Source organism: Phocoena sinus, chromosome 2 (assembly GCF_008692025.1).
Source record: "Phocoena sinus isolate mPhoSin1 chromosome 2, mPhoSin1.pri, whole genome shotgun sequence".
NCBI classification, from domain to species: Eukaryota; Metazoa; Chordata; class Mammalia; order Artiodactyla; family Phocoenidae; genus Phocoena; species Phocoena sinus.
In genome coordinates this window covers 63,272,624-63,292,195 of record NC_045764.1, presented here as the reverse complement: position 1 = coordinate 63,292,195, position 19,572 = coordinate 63,272,624, and the positions used below count along the sequence as shown (strand labels likewise).

The window sequence follows — 19,572 nt, the reverse complement described above, 5'->3', positions numbered from 1 at the left end:
ATTATTATAGTGTAATTAGAAAACTCTGAATACAGACCAGGAGGAGGCCCAAAGCAAAGATTTTTGTTAAGCTACGAATTAAAAAAAAATTAAAAGCATGATTAATGTTTCTAGAGTTTAGGCATTGAAAACATACTAAAGAAAATACTTCAGCTACATAGTCTTAAATGTAAGGTATAAGGGTAACATGACATTGTTGCAAATATAGCTTATCCTCTAGTCCTCACTGCAGGTATAGATAGGGGTTCATGAACGGAATAGGAACGTGATGGCAGAATTGTTCTATACTTTTGAATCCCTGGTAGTGTATTAAAGAGGATGACGTTTTTGTTCTTTTTTAAAATTTATTTCTGGCTGCGTTGGGTCTTCGTTGCTGCATGCAGGCTTTCTCTAGTTGCGGTGGGCAGGGTCTACTCATCCTTGCGGTGCGTGGGCTTCTCATTGCGGTGGCTTCTCTTGTTGCGGAGCTCGTGCTCTGAGCCCGTAGGCTTCAGTAGTTGTGGCTCATGGCCTCTAGAGCACAGGCTCAGTAGTTGCGGCGCACGGTCTTAGTTGCTCCGCGGCATGTGGGATCTTCCTGGACCAGGGATCGAACCCGTGTTCCCTGCATTGGCAGGTGGATTCTTTTTTTTTTAAATAAATTTATTTATTTATTTTTGGCTGCGTTGGGTCTTTGTTGCCGCACGCAGGCTTTCTCTAGTTGCGGAGAGTGGGGGCTACTCTTCGTTTTGTTGCACGGGCTTGTCATTGCAGTGGCTTCTCGTTGTGGAGCATGGGCTCTAGGCGTGCGGGCTTCAGTAGTTGTGGCACGCAGGCTCAATACTTGTGGCTCGCGAGCTCTAGAGCGCAGGCTCAGTAGTTGTGGCGCAAGGGCTTAGTTGCTCCGCGGCATGTCGGATCTTCCCGGACCAGGGCTCGAACCCGTATACCCTGCATTGGCAGGCGGATTCTTAACCACTGTGCCTCCAGGGAAGCCTAACAGGCGGGTTTTTAATAACCATGCCACCAGCGAAGTCTGGCTTTTTTTTTTGATATGACTTTAGCACTTCAGCTGCAAGTTAACAAATCATTTCCATTATTATCAAGTTTAATGCTAGCAGTGTTATAGTAACTCATCTTTCAGGTTACCACTGCATGGAAATTTGAATTTTATTCTTTTTGGAAGTGATATGGCATTTTGTAATAGAATTAAAAGGACTTCGCAGTGCCACTCCTAGACCTGTATCCCGTTGAAATAAAAGCAAAACATAAGCACCCAGTCCAAGGTACTCATTGCAGTACTGTTTATAATGGCAAAAAGCTGGAAACAAAGTGAATGCCCATTAGTAGGGTAATGGATGACTTCTGATATGCCCACATTGAGGAATAGTATGCAGCCATTAAAAAGAATGTTAGAACTATATACGTTGATGTGGAGAGATTTCCATGGTTTATATTTAAATAAAAGCTAGTTGTGGAGTGGGGTGTTAAAAAAAGAGTTCAACTTGGCTTTTATTCAGTGATTCACGAATCAGTCAGCATCCAGTCTAGCAGATAGAAAGGAGCTCTGAGGAGCTGTACAAAATAGAATACTTTTATAGGCAACAAGGAGCAGGAACAAGGAAGTTACAGACAAAAAGTGCCTTGGTTATTGCAAGATCACTTTCCTTTAGGGGTTAGCAGAGGTTTATCAGTCATATTATATAACTAGGGCTGATCAGATGACTCCTGATTGACTGGTTTAAAATTCCATTTCTGGGAGAGCTGAAACTGTAATTAAGTCTCCGTTTGGTGACATGAGGCTTAGCAAATATGATTCCATGTTGGGCCTGTTGTCTTGTTTTTAACAAGGGTATATTTTGTTATCTGTTTGTGACACAAAGGAAAAACATGTAGATCTATAGATATGGATATACATAGATGTGGATGAGAGAAGACTAAAAGACTTAAAACTCAGAGAATTTTGAACAAATTCATAAGTAAAAACCTAAGAATTCTGCAGCAAAGGCCTTGAGACTAGGAGACATCCCAGCAAAATGGAGTAAAACTAGTTCAAGGTGGGACACACAGAAATTCTAATATGCTACCAAACTACTGAGGATTATTACCTGTTCCTTAGGAAAACTAGGGACTGATATTTATGTTTTATTTAAGAATAAATATAATAAATAGTTTAGAGATCTTAAAAAAAAAACAAGCAAATAACTCTGGTTTCTATGCTTTATACTTATAAACATTTTTATAACTCCCTAATTACTATTTTTTGGTGTATTTGTATAAATACCCATCAATCTTCCTGTAAATTAAAAGATTAAACCTTTCAGAACAGAAAGCAAAAATTACTACTGCACTAGTTGATTTGGCTCAGATATAGTGCCTAGCACACATCAAGTGCTACATGAATATTTGTTAGATGAATAAATCATCACAGAATACTTAAAAATGAAAGAACCAAAAAAAGTAAAGAACTTATTCTATATATATCCCAGTTATGAATGAGATTGAGTGGGCTAATAGAATCCTTTGTATCTCAGAATGTCCTAGAAGATCTTTTGAGAAAGAGACTCATCAAAAAATTATAATTTATTTTAATTCTACTTTGTGCAGAAGAAAGCATTGCTGACTCATGAAAATGCTTTTTGACCCTTTAAGATTCTTACTTTTCCCCAAAGTAAAAAAAAAAATCCCAGTTAGATTAAAAAAAAAAAAAGCGTTCTTTTGCATTATAAAAGTAGCTGAGGGACTTCCTTGGTGGTCCAGTGGCTAAGACTCTGCGCTTGCAATGCAGGGGGCCCAGGTTGGATCCCTGATAAGGGAACTAGATCCCGCATGCCGTAGCTAAAAGATTCTACTTGCTGCAACTGAAGATCCCGCATGCAGCAACGAAAATCCCACATGCCACAACTAAGACCTGGTGCAGCCAAATAAATAAATAAATATTAGAAAAAAACAGCTTTGTTGAGGTATAATACACATACTGTAAAATTTACCTATTTTAAGTATGCAGTTTGGTCAGCTTTAGTAAATTTATATAGTTGAACAGTTGTCACCATGATCCAGTTACATCTGTCTGTCAGTCCAGAAAGTTCCCTTGTAACCACTTGCAGCCAATCTCTAATCCTAACCCCAGCCCATGGCTGATCTGCTTTCTGTCTGCATAGTTTTGCCTTTTCTACAGTTTCATATAATGGAATCACTTAGTATGTGTTTTAAGGTTCATTCATATTGTTGTATTTAGCAGTAGTTTGTAACTTTTTATTTCTAAGCAGAATTCCACTATATGGAATTCCACTATATGAACATACACATTTTGTTTATCCACAAATTGATGGACATTTGAATTGTTTCCTGTTTTTGGTTATTTGAATAATGTCACTGTTGTTACTGGCATGCAAGTCTTTGCATGCATATGTTTTCATTTCTCTAGGAGAGTAATTGCTGGGTTGTATGGTAAATTTATGTTTTAAAAAAAAACCTGCTAAACTGTTTGCTAAAGTGGCTATACTCTACCGTTTTACATTCCCATGAGCAGTGTATGAGGGATTCAGTTTTTCCACACCCTTGTCATCACTTGGTATTGTCAGTCTTTTTGATTTTAGCCATTCTAGTGGATGTGTAGTAGTGGTTATTGTGATTTTAATTTGTATCTCCCTAATGAATAATGATATTCAATATTTTTTAATGTGCTTATGCATCTATATCTCTTTGAAGTGTCTCTACAGATCTTTTGCCCATTTAAAAATGGGTTATTTCTTTTATTATTAAGATTTGTGTATATGTTAAATCAAGGTAATAAAATAGCTAAAAGAACAAATTATGTATTCTCTTTTATTTTGAGGATTTTTTGGTTGTTATGAAATATATCATACTTCTAAAAGAATGAATAAAAGGTTATTTGTAAGTTTTAAAGAACAATGCTGTTGACCTAGGAACAACATGGGGATTAAGGGCACCGATCCTCTGCACAGTTGAAAACCTAAGTAAAACTTACAGTGGCCCTCCCTATCTTGCATCTGTGGATTCCCTTGCATCTGTGGATTCAACCAACCTTGGAATATGCAGCACTGTAGTATTTACTATTGAATAAAATCCGTATATAAGTGAACCTTCAAGGTTCAAACCCCTGTTGTTCAAGCATCAACTCTATAATGAAAACTTGTGTTCCTACCTCACATGTTAAGAAATGAGTCATTAAAAATAACTTTGGGGCTTACCTGGTGGCACAGTGGTTAAGAATCCACCTGCCAATGCAGGGGACATGGGTTTTTGAGCCCTGGTCCAGGAAGATCCCACATGCCGCAGAGCAACTAAACCCGTGCGCCACAACTACTGAGCCTGCACTCTAGAGCCCGCAAGCCACAACTACTGAAGCCCACTTGCCTAGAGCACGTGCTTCGCAACCAGAGAAGCCACTGCAATGAGAAGCCCGGGCACCGCAACAAAGAGTAGTCCCCACTCACCGCAACTAGAGAAAGCCCGCACACAGCAATGAAGACCCAATGCAGCCAAAAATAAATACATAAAAAACACAAAACAAAAAAACCTTTGAAACCTAAATGTCTCCCCTACCTCATTTTCCTCCTCTGTCAAAAGTGATCTCTTTCCTCAATTTTATGTTAATTATTCTTTTGGTTTTCTTTTAAAAAATTTTTTTATTCAGGGCTTCCCTGGTGGTGCAGTGGTTAAGAGTCCGCCTGCTGATGCAGGGGACGCGGGTTCTTGCCCCGGTCTGGGAGGATCCCACATGCCGCAGAGCGGCTGGGCCCGTGAGCCATGGCTGCTGAGCCTGCGCATCCGGAGCCTGTGCTCCGCAACGGGAGAGGCCACAGCAGTGAGAGGCCCGCATACCGCAAAAAAAAATTTTATTCATTTATTTATTTATTATTATTTTTTGGCTGCACCGGGTCTTAGTTGTGGCATGCGGCATCTTCATTGTGGCATGCGTACTTCTTAGTTGCAGCATGTGTGCGGGATCTAGTTCCCCAACCAGGGATCGAACCTGGGCACCCTGCATTGTAAGTGCAGAGTCTTACCCACTGGGCCACCAGGGAAATCCCTCTTTTGGTTTTCTTTATAGCTTTTATCATACTTAATACCCTTAAACAATATATTGATTTAAAAAAAATTAATGTTTAGTTTTTTCATTTTTTAATGCTGTGAAGTATCTCATTATAGGGAAATGCTACAATATGTCCATTCTATTAGATAGAGATTTGGGTTATTTCTGATTTTTTTCCAGCTTTAGTGAGGTATAATTGACAAATAAAGTTAGTGTACAACATGAGGATTTTATAAACACACAGTGAAAGGATTTCCACCACTGAGTTAATTAAATACACTCATCACCTCACATGTATAACTATTTTGTGTGTGAGAACAGTTAAATTCTATATTCTTAAATTTCAATTATACAGTACAGTGTTATCAACTATAGTCACCATGTTATACATTAGATCCTTAGACCACATTCATCCTTAACCCTGGCAAGCACTTTTCTACTCTCTGTTTCTGTAAGTTCAACTTTTTTTTTTCCTTCTGGTTTTTAATTTAAAAAAAAGAATGCTGCTATGAACAGGGCCAGGACTAGGGTAAGGCAACTGAAGCGCTTAGGGTGCAAAATTTAAGGAGTAAGAGTATCTCAGACCTGGCTGTGAACACTCGTATATGTCTCCTGATCTAAGAATTTCCCCAGGGTATTCCTCGAAGTGGATTGCTGGTTTCTGGGCTACGTACATCTTCAACTTTATAACTTATGGGAGGTTCTGCGGTGATTGTAACAATTTATGCTTCTACCACCAGCTCCTGTTGCTCCTTGATATAGCTTTAAATTTTGTCAGCATGGTGGCTATGAAATGAGCTCTTAATGTGATAGTAATTTACATTTCCCTGATTAGTAATTAGGTAGAGCATCACTGGTTGTTTCCATTTCCTTTTCTGTGCAATGCCTGGTTCTTATGTTTTGCTTATTTTTCTACCTCATTATTTGTTTTTCTTATTGATTTATAGTTAGTTATAGTTGTGGGCTGTTAATTCTTTGTCATTTTTTGGTTTTGTTTTGTATTACAAATATCTTCTCTTAGTCTTCTGTCTTTATTTCTTCTTTGGAACAGAAGTTATTATTATTATTATTATTATTATTTTTTTTTTTTGGCTGAGCTGCGCAGCTTATGGGGTCTTAGTTCCCCAACCAGGGGTTGAACCCAGGGACACTGACAGTGAAAGCACCAAGTCCTAACCACTGGACTGCCAGGGAAGTCCCCAGAAGTTATTAGTTTTAATGTAGTTGAATGTTTAGATCTTTTCTTAATTGGTTTGTGCTTTTATATCTTGTTGGAAGTAATCCTTCCCTACCGTATGTATTTTTTTAACATCTTTATTGAAGTATAATTGCTTTACAATGGTGTGTTTCTGCTTTACAACAAAGTGAATCAGCTATACATATACATATATCCCCATATCTCCTCCCTCTTACGTCTCCCTCCTACCCTCCCTACCCCACCCCTCTAGGTGGTCACAAAGCACCAAGCTGATATCCCTGTGCTATGTGGCTGCTTCCCATTAGCTATTTTACATTTGGTAGTGTATATATGTCCATGCCACTCTCTCACTTCGTCCCAGCTTACCCTTCCCCCTCCCCGTGTTCTCAGGTCCATTCTATACATCTGTGTCTTTATTCCTGTCCTGATCCTAGGTTCTTCAGAAACATTTTTTTTTCTTTTTTAGATTTCATATATATGTGTTAGTATACGGTATTTGTTTTTCTCTTTCTGACTTACTTCACTCTGTATGACAGACTCTTAAGTCCATCCACCTTACTACAAATAACTCAATTTTGTTTCTTTTTATGGCTGAGTAATATTCCATTGTATATATGTGCCACATCTTCTTTGTCCATTCATCTGTCGATGCACACTTAGGTTGCTTCCATGTCCTGGCGATTGTAAATAGTGCTGCAGTGAACATTGTGGTATGTGTCTCTTTTTGAATTATGGTTTTCTCAGGGTATATGCCCAATAGTGGGATTGCTGGGTCGTATGGTAGTTCTGTTTTTACTTGTTTAAGGAACCTTCATACTGTTCTCCATAGTGGCTGTATCAGTTTACATTCCCACCAACAGTGCAAGAGGGTTCCCTTTTCTCCACACCCTCTCCAGCATTTATTGTTTGTAGATTTTTTGATGATGGCCATTCTGACTGGTGTGAAGTGATTCCTCATTGTGGTTTTGATTCGCATTTCTCTAATGATTAGTGATGTTGAGCATCCTTTCATGTGTTTGTTGGCAATCTGTATATCATCTTTGGAGAAATGTCTGTTTAGGTCTTCTGCGCATTTTTGGATTGGGTTGTTTGTTTTTTTGATATTGATGTGCATGAGTTGCTTGTATATTTTAGAGATTAATCCTTTGTCAGTTGCTTCGTTTGCAAATATTTTCTCCCATTCTGAGGGTTGTCTTTTCGTCTTGCTTAAGGTTTCCTTTGCTGTGCAAAAGCTTTTAAGTTTCATTAGGTCCCATTTGTTTATTTTTGTTTTTATTTCCATTTCTCTAGGAGGTGAGTCAAAAAGGATCTTTGTGTGATTTATGTCATAGAGTGTTCTGCCTATGTTTTCCTTTAAGAGTTTTATAGTGTCTGGCCTTATATTTAGGTCTTTAATCCATTTTGAGTTTATTTTTGTGTATGGTGTTAGGGAGTGTTCTAATTTCATTCTTTTACATGTAGTTGTCCAGTTTTCTCAGCACCACTTATTGAAGAGACTGTCTTTTCTCCATTGTATATTCTTGCCTCCTTTATCAAAAATAAGGTGACCATATGTGCGTGGGTTTATCTCTGGGCTTTCTGTCCTGTTCCATTGATCTATATTTCTGTTTTTGTGCTAGTACCATACAGCCTTGATTACTGTAGCTTTGTAGTATAGTCTGAAGCCCAGGAGTCTGATTCCTCCAGCTCCGTTTTTCTTTCTCAAGATTGCTTTGGCTATTCGGGGTCTTTCGTGTTTCTATACAAATTGTGAAATTTTTTTTTATGCGGTACGTGGGCCTCTCACTGTTGTGGCCTCTCTCGACTCCAGATGCGCAGGCTCAGCGGCCATGGCTCACTGGCCAGGGCCCAGGCGCTCCGCGGCATGTGGGATCTTCCCGGACTGGGGCACGAACCCGTGTCCCCTGCATCGGCAGGCGGACTCTCAACCACTGCGCCACCAGGGAAGCCCCAAATTGTGAAATTTTTTGTTCTAGTTATGTTTGTTAAGGACTGCATTGAATCTGTAGATTGCTTTGGGTAGTTTAGTCATTTTCGCAATGTTGATTCTTCCAATCCAAGAACATGGTATATCTCTCCATCTGTTGGTATTATCTTTAATTTCTTTCGTCAGTGTCTTATAGTTATCTGCATACAGGTCTTTTGTCTCCTTAGGTAGGTTTATTCCTAGGTGTTTTATTCTTTTTGTTGCAGTGGTAAATGGGAGTGTTTCCTTAATTTCTCTTTCAGATTTTTCATCATTAGTGTATGGGAGTGCAAGAGATTTCTGTGCATTAATTTTGTATCTTGCTACTTTACCAAATTCATTGATTAGCTCTAGTAGTTTTCTGGTATCATCTTTAGGATTCTCTATAGTGTATTTTTTAAAGTTTTTAAAATTTGCTCTTTCCATTTTAATATTCAGTCTTTTAATTTGTTTTCATTTTCCTGATGAAGGTTTTTTTCTTGAAGTCTATTTTGTCTCAGTGCTAATACTGCTACTTTTTCTTTTTGCTTCTGTTTTCCTGCTGTATCTGTTCTCATCCTTTTACTTTGTTTTCCTTTGACCTTATGTTTTAGATGTTTCTTTATACAGATAGCATATATCTAGATTAAAAAAAATCCATTCTTATAATCTTTTAACTAGAGAATTTCGTTTTTTCTCCTTCTTTTCTTACTTTAATCTTCCTTAAGTGAGTACCCAGACTCTTTTTGTTAATACATTTATTTATTTATTTTTGGCTGCATTGGGTCTGTGTTGCTGCACACAGGCTTTTTCTAGCCATGGAGAGTGGGGGCTACTCTTCGTTGTGGTGTGTGGGCTTCTTATTGATTGCGGTGGCTTCTCTTGTTGCAGACTACGGGCTCTAGGCATGCGGGCTTCAGTAGTTGTGACTCGAGGGTTCTAGAGTGCAGGCTCAGTAGTTGTGGCTCATGGGCTTAGTTCCTCCGTGGCATGTGGGCTCTTCCTGGACCAGGGATCAAACCTGTGTCCCCTGCATTGGCAGGTGGATTCTTAACCACTGCGCCACCAGGGAAGTTCCTTAGCTATTCTTAACATTAGAAGTCTTTTTTTCCCCACAGCCCTCTTTCTCACCCCAGATAGGTTCTAGAAAGCTTGTCAACACACCTGCTAATCAGCAGCATGAACCTGCCAGCCCAGCATCTTCAGAGGGTCAGAGCTTTCTCCGCATTCTGATATCTGCATACAGATAGCATATATCTAGATTTAAAAAAAATCCATTCTGATAATCTGTCTTTTAACTAGAGAATTTCAATTTTTCTTCTTTTCTTACTTTAATCTTCCTTAAGTGAGTATCCAGATTTTTAAAAATAATAGATATTTAACTTAAAGTTCAAACGTAAACCTGAATAATACAGGGATCATCGAATGTTTTGTTACCCTTTGCTTTCTGCCAATTCATGCTGTTGTTCAGTTTTTTAGTTTTTGTGTTTCTCAGTTCAGCACCACAAATTATACTTTGTTTTATTCAGTAAGTAGATGCTTATAATATATGTCCATATTTTACCAATTCCTTTGCATGTTCCACTCCTTCCTTCTGGGGTTGTTTTCCTTTCTCCTAATGTAAATATGTCCATTAAAAGTTTATTTAGGGATTCTAAAAAGTCAAATTTTATTTGTCTGAAAGCCTCTTAAAATTTGCTATTATTCGTGAACGTTAGTTTTGATTCGTGTAAGAGTTCAGATTGGGGGTTGGCAAACTGTTTTTTAAGGGGCCAATAGTAAATAGTTTGAGCTTCATGGGCCATATATTGTCTGTCACAAGTAAATCAACTCTGCAGTTGTAGAGCAGAAGCAACTATAGGCAATATGTAAACACGTGAGTGTGACTGTTGTGATAAAATTTTGGTTGTAGACACTGAAGTTTGAATTTCATATAATTTTCATGTGTTATAAAATATTGTTAAAATTTTTCTTAACCATGAAAAATATAAAAATTATTCTTAGCTTATGGACCACATAAACATAGGCTGTATCTGACCTGTGAGCCATAGTTTGGTGATCTCATGCCTAGGTTAATATTCATTTTACTTAGTACTTTACTCTTGGGGATAGTTATTCTTATAATGTCATATGATATTATCTTCCATTTTTAATTGTTGAGAAGTCAGCTGTCAATCTAACTGTCCTTTCGTTGCAGGTAATCTGGTGATATTATTTTTCTTTGGTTATTTTTAAGAACTTATTATTGTCCCTGTGCATGTCCCTATGATGTATCTAAAGTGTGGATTTATTTTCATTTAACTTGGTTAGAATTGGTTGAGCATCCAGAATCTAAAGATTAGTGTGTCTCGTATACTTCTGGAAATGTTCAGCCATTATTTTTGCTTATATCATACCTTATCATATATAACATGGGAGGTAAATAAAAGAAAAATTCATTTGAAGATTTTCTGCGAAGTTATAGTACAGTATAGTATCTATAATATTAAATAATGACCCTTTTAAAATACTCCCTCCTAGAACTGAGTGCTAGAGCATCTCTGTGTAGATGACCTCATAAGCTTCCTCTTATCAAAATTATCACTTTTTTGGTTGGCTGCTAAGAAGTATAGCATTAAGTATAATACTAATATGTTGACATTAATTTGTATACATTATATCATGCATTATAATTAAAATATATAAGTAATTATATATTACAAATATGAATTATACATTATTAATAGTTTGGACAGCAAAAGTATGACCTGACATTTGTTTTTTAAAGCATATTCAAAATAATTCTTTGTACATGTATGCAGGTAATGGATTACTTGCATGATTGGAGAGCTATTGATGATTGTTATTTTAATGCTTCTTTAAGCTAGCAAGATTTATGGTGGTGTTTTAACAGACTTCTTTCATTTCAGAGAACTCAGTTTCCTGCATCTGCTGAATCTATAAAACCCCGGCTGAAAAAAGGTCTGTATATAATTTCATTTTGTGTGTATATTTGCACAATTTCTCTGTCTTATTGATTCTTCTATCCTGTATCCACTAGAGCTTTTACAAATATGATTGTTGGGAAAAGCAGTAGTCTGAATGTTCTCCCATATCTAGCTTTTATTTTGTGAAGTTGTTAGATATTACGGGATTGATTTTACCTATAAATATGTTTATTTATTTATTTCATTATGCTGAGTCTTGGTTGCGGCAGGCGGGCTCCTTAGTTGTGGCATGCAAACTCTTAGTCGCGGCATGTATGTGGGATCTAGTTCCATGACCGGGGATGGAACCAGGGCCCCTGCATTGGGAGCGTGAAGTCTTATCCAGTGTGCCACCAGGGAAGTCCCTACCTGTAAATATGTTTAAATGGGGTTTTATTATTATATAAATGTGTACTAATTTTCTACTTGTGGAAAAACCACTCTAAAGTTCCTATAGTACATATCGGGCCTCAAATAATCTCATATATACATATGTTAAATAAGTGTGAGGTTTTATAAAAATTGAGTCTGGGAAGCCTAACTAGGTGAGGACCTGTATTGTAAAGAACTGCCTTTAAAAATATGATACAGCGATAATTCCCTGGCAGTCCAGTGGTTAGGACTCAGTGTTTTCACTGCCGGGGGCCCGGGTTTGATTCCTGATCGGGGAACTAGGATGCTGTGCGGCGCAGCCAAAAAAATTTTTTTTAAATAAAATAAAATCCAATAGAGATATATATATTTTATATAGAGGAATAGGATTTTTTCATTTGTTAACCTATGAAGTCTTAGGAGGGTTTGCGTCAAGTTGTCAGTGACTATACTGGATGTTCTTCCATGTCTAAAGGACTGGATGTCCTAGCTACTTGCCAGGCATTGGAAAACACCTGAACTTTTTGTTTAGCAGGAAAGACCATCTGTTTTATTATTTATTCATTTGTTTATTATTTGCTAGATGAGGAAACCATGGAAGGGGAGTGACTTGCCCAGGGTCCTGTGTGTTGCTTTTGTTTGCATACCTGAGCACCAGGCTATATGCCCTTTTGCAGCATGTGTTTTCCTGTTGTATGCTAAGAGTTTTAAAGTTGATTTTGTCAATAAAGTGTTTATTTGGGGCATTTCAGTTACACTTTGAAATTATAATACAAGTTGTTGGAAAATATTAACTTTCAGGAATATACTTTCAAAGAGTTTTTTAGGAAAACACTGTAGAGAGCAGTACATGTACAATTTAGATTATTTGTGAAATTTGGATGAATTCTGCCGATGTCTAACATCATCGTTAATAATTTAAACACCATTTCTGAACATGAGAATCATCTTGCTGTGGTATCTGTCATTTCATTTCATCACCAGAGTGATTTGGCTAGTCCGGTGGTGGGGCTTGTGGGTATTGTAATCATCTCTCCAGTGTTCTTTCCATAATTCCTCCAGGGTCAAACCCTGTGGTTCAGTTGACTCCCAGTCCAGGAGAGTTGTAATTAGTATACACCAATCAAGAACTGGCCCATGCCCAATTCAGGCTAATGAGATAAAACCTTTACAGCTCTGGGGAGAAGGGGCACATTTGACAAGATGCTATAAAATGTAACAGTGCCATAATGCCCTTTCCAATCATTTCTTTCTCCCTTCCCCACTGCAGAGCAACCACTGACTTCTATTATTAAAGTTTAGTTTTTCCTGTTCTTGAACCCCTCATACATGTGAGTACTTAGTCGGTTCCAGGACCAGTGATAGGTATTTGCAATACACAGATAAATAGGGCATATTATGTCTTCAGGGCATAGAAAATAAAGGCATATAATTATAGTGTATACTCCATAGGTCCTTCCTTCTGAAGGTTAAACATTTCCAGTTTCTTCAACTCTTTTCATATAAAATGTTTAGAACTCTTTTGCCATTATTACTTTGGTTCTGTAGTGAAATTCGTTGGCCCTCTTGGAAGTATTAGAGTTCAGGACTAGGTAGAATATTCCAGGTATTGTGTGAACAGGGCCAGGTGTAATGTCTGGAAGATAAAATCTGTTCATCTGGATCTTTCATTTCTGTTAGTCCAACGCAAGGTTGCATTGCCTTTTGGGCAACCATTTTACACATTTGCAATAACACTATATTGCATAGTGCCAGGGGTATGATTCGTGTAGAACACAAAGACTTCAATATAAATGATGCCTTTGGAATTGTGCAAGGTGGTGACACAGGCATGTAAAATGTCAAGGGTATAACCCGTTCTTATCCTGCCCTGGATTTTGGGCTTCCATGACCCAAGATTTTATCTATTGAATCACACTGATTGAGTTTTGGAATGTTGTGCCAGCCTTGCATTTCTGGGATAAGCTCCACATGGTCATGGTGTATTAAACTTCTTATATATTGCTGGATTCGGTTTGCTAATGTTTTGTTAAGGATTTTTGCATCTGTATTTATGAGGGATGTTGGTCTATAGTTTTCTTTTTTTGTGATGCTTTTGTATGTTTTTGGTATCAGGGCTATGCTGGCCTTAAAACGAGTTGGGAACTATTCCCTCGTCTAGTTTCTGGAAAATTTTGTATAGAATTGGTGTTATTTCTTTTCTTAAATGTTTGCTAGAATGTGACAGTGAAGCTTGTCTGGGTCTGGATTTTTTTGCTTTTGTTGGACGGTTTTTAAGTATAAACTAAATTTCTTTAATAGATGTGGGACTATTCAGGTTATATATTTCTTTAGAGACTGCTTTGATAATGTTTCTCTTTCAAAGACATTTGTCATTTCATCTCAGTTATTAAATTTATTGGCATAAAATTCATAATACTCCTTTATTTTCCTTTTAATGTCTAGGATGTATAGTGATGTTCCCTCTGTTGTTCCTGAATTTAGTAATTCTCTTTTTTCTTGATCAGTCTGGTTAGAGGTTTATACATTTTATTGATCTTTTCCGAGAACCAGCCTTTGATTTTATTGTTTTTTTTCTATTGCTTTTTTTTTTTTGTGGTACGCGGGCCTATCACTGTTGTGGCCTCTCCCGTTGCGGAGCACAGGCTTCGGACGCGCAGGCTCAGCAGCCATGGCTCATGGGCCCAGCTGCTCCACGGCATGTGGGATCTTCCCAGACCGGGGCACGAACCCCGCGTCCCCTGCATTGGCAGGTGGACTTTCAACCACTGAGCCACCAGGGAAGCCCCCTCTATTGCTTTTTTTTGTTTCAATTTCATTGATTTTGGCTCGTATCTAATATTTCTTGCATTTAATTTGCTCTTCTTTTTTCAGTTTCTTGAGAAATTTCCTCTGTTCATACTTTGTTGAGAGCTTTTTACCATGAATGGTTGTGAAATTTTATCAAATGCTTTTTCTTCATAAACTGAGATGATCATATGGTTTTTCTTTATTTTTTGTAACACTACCTGATTAATTAATTTTTCACTTTTTAAACAGCTTAATTGAAAAATCACCCATTGCAAGTGTATCATCTCTACCTCACTTTTTAACAGTTGAATTCCATTGTATGATAACTTATATTTAACCCCTCCTCTATTTTTTCCAACTTTTCACTTTATATTTTTAGTTTATTTTTTATCAAGGTAACATTGGTTTATAACATTATATACGTTTCATGTGTGCAACATTATATTTCTACTTCTGTATACACTACAGCGTGCTTACCACCAAAAATTTATTTTTTATCCCTCATCATACAGTTGATCCTGTTTACCCATTTCTTCCTCTGATGCCCCCCTTCCTTCCTCTCTGGTAGCCATGACTTTGTTCTCTGTATCTATGTGTTTGTTTTTGTTTGGCTTAGTTTGTTCATTTATTTTGTTTTAGTTTTGTTTTTTATATTACACGTATGAGTGAAATCATGCAGGATTTGTCTTTCTTCGTCTGACTGATTTCACTTAGCATATCCATCCATGTTGTCTTCTTTTATTTAAGATTAATTTATTATTTATTTTATTTATTTTTGGCTGCATTGGGTCTTAGTTGTGGCACATGGGATCTTCGTTGAGGCGCGTGGGATCTTTCATTGAGGCATGTGGGCTCTTCCTTGTGGTGTGCGGGCTTCCCTCTAGTTGTGCCATGCAGGCTCCAGGGTGCATGGGCTCTGTAGTTGTGGCATGTGGGTTCCAGAGTGCGTGGGCTCTGTATTTTGCAGCATGCAGGCTCTTGTTGAGGTGTGTGAGCTCAGTATTTGTGGCACGTGGGCCCAGCTGCCTTGCGGCATGTGGCACCCCAGTTCCCTGACCAGAGATTGAACCCGAGTCCCCCGTGTTGTAAGGCGGAGTCTTTACCACTGGACCACCAGGGAAGTCCCCATGTTGTCTTAAATGGGAAGATTTTGTCTTTTCTATGGCTAAGTAGTATTCCATTGTATATATATGCCACATCTTATTTATCCATTGATCATCATGTAGTTTCCCTTGTCATTGATGTAGTGAATTGCTTTGATCAGTTTGTTTTGTTTTGTTTTATTTTGTTTTGTCCATGCTGCGCAGCATGCAGCAGGGATCTTAGTTCTCCAACCAGGATCAAACTTGTTCCCCCTGCAGTGGAAGCGTGGAGCCCTAACCACAGGGCTGCTAGGGAATTCCCCTTTGATCAGTTTTTTTAAATTTAAAAAAAAAAATTTATTTTTTATTTTATTTTTTGGTCATGCAGTGCAACATGTGGGATCTTAATTCCCCAACCAGGGATCGAACCCGCACCCACTGCATTGGAAGAGTGGAGTCCTAACCACTGGACCGCCAGGGAAGTCCCTTGATCAGTTTTTTAATACTGAACCAGCCTTGCATTCTTGTGATAAAGCCAATTCAGATATGATGTAGTTTTCTTATTATTTATTATTGGATTTGATTTTCTAAAATTTTGTTAGGAACTTTTACGTCAGTGTTCCTGAAGTATATTGGCATATAGTTTTCTTTTCATATAATATTTTTGTTTGATTTTGGTGTAGGGTAATGCTGACCACCTTATAAATGATTTGAGACATAGTCTCTGCTCTTTAATTTCCTGGAAAAGTCTGTGGAGAATTGACTAATTTTCTACGGTAGTTTATGTTCTTCAAGGAGTTTTTCTATTTTATCTAAGTTGTCAAATTTATTGGCATAAAGTTCACAGTTTTACCTAACTGATATTAAAGATACTGTAAAGCCTCTATAATTAAAACAGTATAGTACTGGTACATGAATAGAAGAGAAACCAGTGTGATAGAACAGGAAAAGTCCAGAAAGAGACTCAAATACATTTGGCAGTTTAATATATGATAAAGTATATGGCTTCTCAAATTACTGGAGTTAAAGATGTACTTTTTAATAAATGGTGCTGGGACAACTCGATAGCCATTTTGATAAATAAAAAATTAGACATACACTAGAATAAACTCCAAATGGATCAGAGATCTAATCTAAAAGGAAAATTCATAACCATGCAAGTATTAAAAGAAATACTTTTACCAGAGTATTTTACCAGAGGTAAAATTACCAGAGGCAGTAAAAGTTGATAAATATGACTTCACAGTGAATTTTTTATGTATGGCAAAAGGCACAATAAGGAAAGACAAAAGAGAAATAACATTCTAGGTGAACATATTTGCAACATATATCACAGGTAAATGGCTAAAATCACTAACATATAAAGAACTCTTATAACTTACGGATAGGGTGGGTGGGAAGGAGACCACAACATGCAATAGGGGCTGCCCTGGTGGCGCAGTGGTTGAGAGTCCACCTGCTGATGCAGGGGACAAGGGTTCGTGCCCCGGTCTGGGAGGATCCTGCATGCCGCGGAGCGGCTGGGCCCGTGAGCCATGGCCGCTGAGCCTGCGCGTCTGGAGCCTGTGCTCTGCAACGGGAGAGGCCACAACAGTGAGAGGCCCGCGTACCGCAAAAAACAAAAAAACATGCAATAGAAAAATGGATAAAGCATAATCAGAATTTACACACACACATTATATAAATCTATAGTAACATAAAATATTTACACATACACACACACACAGGATATAAATCTATAGTAACATACCATTTATAACCTATCAGGATGGCTAAAATTAAGAAATATGAGTACATATTCAATTTGTGAGGCTGCAGGAAACAAGCACTGTCTTATATTGTTGGTGGGAATATAAATTGTTACAGCTGTTGTGGAAGAGAATTTGGCAATATCCAATAAAACTCCATAATTACATTTATAGGACTTAACCTTGAAGATATATCTCTGACAATAAACAAATATTTATTCACAGTATTATTCACTGCAGTATTGTATGTGATTGTAAAATGTTGGAAACATCTTAAACGTCCATACATAAAAGAGTTCTTGAATAAACTGTAGTATATCCACATAATGGAATACTATACAACTTAAGGAAGATTTTTATGATTTGATACAAGATATTTCCAAGCCGTTTTCAAGATAAATTGTATGTTATAAAAAAGCAAAATACAAAAAAAAAGTACAAAAGAGTATTTGCCATATGCTACATTTTTATTAAAAAAATGAAATTAAAAATATGTATGAGCTTATTTTTATAAAAAGAAACACCAGAAGGATATCTCAGAAACAAATGGGATTGGCTGTTTACAAAGCCTTGCATGGAAATGCAGTGGAAAGGTTGGAGGATGTAACACTTCTTCGAGTATGTCTTTCTGTGTAGTTCTGACTTTTGAAATCATATATTCATATCAACAAAGATTGGGCAAACAAAAACCTTAAAAATAAAATATAAGAAGAAGCACATATTGGGTGGTTTATTGGAGTCAAATTTTCTTATGTTGGAGAAGGGAATTACATAATACAGAAAGGAGTGAGATGGGATCAAACCCTGATATACTGGATTGGAAATGGCAGTTATCAGTGTTGAATACATGGTTTTTAATATAGATATGTAGATATAAAATATATATTTTTCTTAATTCTGTCCATTGACAAGGGGTAGCAGCAATGACACCCTAGTAGTAGCAGTGAGTACAGTTAGTGCCCAGACTTTAGTTTCTAGACATTATTCTGCAGTAAAAGGAACACGGACGGGTTCCTTGGAGAAATGCCTAATTCCATGGCTAAGGCTGGGAATGAACCTGGGACATCTTGTGCCAGCAAGTGAGGAATAGTTTACATAGTGTTGGGTATTTGTTGGAAAGATGCAGGCATGGGTTTGAAGGGCTTTCACTGGCCAGTGGCCAGTTCTGAAGTGACTGAAGCCTCAAATAATCATAGCAATGGATTATAACACACTGAATAAAATAAGAATACACCAGTCCATACTGATATAAATATACTAGTAAATAATAAATGAAGCAAAAGGAAAAACTCTCCCTTATAAAATAGAGTGATAAATAATAAATGTAGAAGGAATGATAGAGTTAGAAAATTACCATTTGGCAACCATTATAGTAATAACTGATCATGCAAGACTCCTCAATGGATGCTAAAACTAGTGGGTAAAAGTTTGATGAAAAACAGGATATTTATGGGACTTCCCTGGTGGTCCAGTGGTTAAGATGCCACGCTCGCAATGCAGGGGGCCTGGGTTCGATCCCTGGTCAGGGAACAAGGTTCTGCATGCCATAACTAAGAGCCCATATACTGCAAGTAAAAGAGCCTGCATACTGCAACTGAAGATCCCGCACGCCACAATGAAGATCCTAAGTGCTGCAACTAAGACCTGGTGCAGTCAAATAACTAAATAAATATTAAAAAAAAAAAACAAAAACCCAAACATGCTATTTACATGAGTCTCTAAGTATCTTTCCATAAGATACATTTTGATTATAGTCTAGTAACTTTATAATGGAAAAACCTACCAAATACCACCCTAACCAAGTGATAAAAAGTAAAAGGTCACAATAATAGGACAGATTGATATATTGTGCCTTCTAAATAACTTGTGTGGTATTCCTGCCAAAAATAATACCTTCAATCTACTCATTAGGAAATAATAGACAAACCCAAACTGAGGGACAGTCTACAAAATAATTAGCCTGCACCTTCAAAAAAGCTGTTGAGAGAGGGCAGACAGCAGAAGCAAGAAGAACTACAATCCTGCAGCCTGTGGAACAAAAACCACATTCACAGAAAGACAAGATGAAAAGGCAGAGGTCCGTGTACCAGATGAAGGAACAAGATAAAACCCCAGAAAAACAACTAAATGAAGTGGAGATAGGCAACCTTCCAGAAAAAGATTTCAGAATAATAATAGTGAAGATGATCCAGGACCTTGGAAAAAGAATTCAGACAAAGATCGAGAAGATGCAAGAAATGTTTAACAAAGACCTAGAAGAATTAAAGAACAGACAAACAGAGATGAACAATACAATAACTGAAATGAAAACTACACTAGAAGGAATCAATAGGAGAATAACTGAGGCAGAAGAACGGATAAGTGACCTGGAAGACAGAATGGTGGAATTCACTGCAGAACAGAATATAGAAAAAAGAATGAAAAGAAATGAAG

General features: G+C 37.4%; 1 protein-coding gene and 1 non-coding gene across 9 annotated transcripts in view; one reads left to right on the top strand and one right to left on the bottom strand.

Moving 5' to 3' along the window:
- Positions 1-19,572, top strand: part of BBS4 (Bardet-Biedl syndrome 4) — a 75,363-nt gene that overhangs the window by 3,416 nt on the left and 52,375 nt on the right. For all 8 annotated transcript variants that reach the window (XM_032624138.1, XM_032624137.1, XM_032624136.1 and 5 more), the window contains exon 2: positions 11,091-11,142. In XM_032624138.1, coding sequence (XP_032480029.1) covers positions 11,091-11,142 — 52 coding nt within the window. The remainder of the gene's footprint in view (positions 1-11,090; positions 11,143-19,572) is intronic.
- Positions 4,958-5,030, bottom strand: TRNAV-UAC. The gene has a single exon. It is a non-coding gene; the product is annotated as a tRNA-Val (tRNA).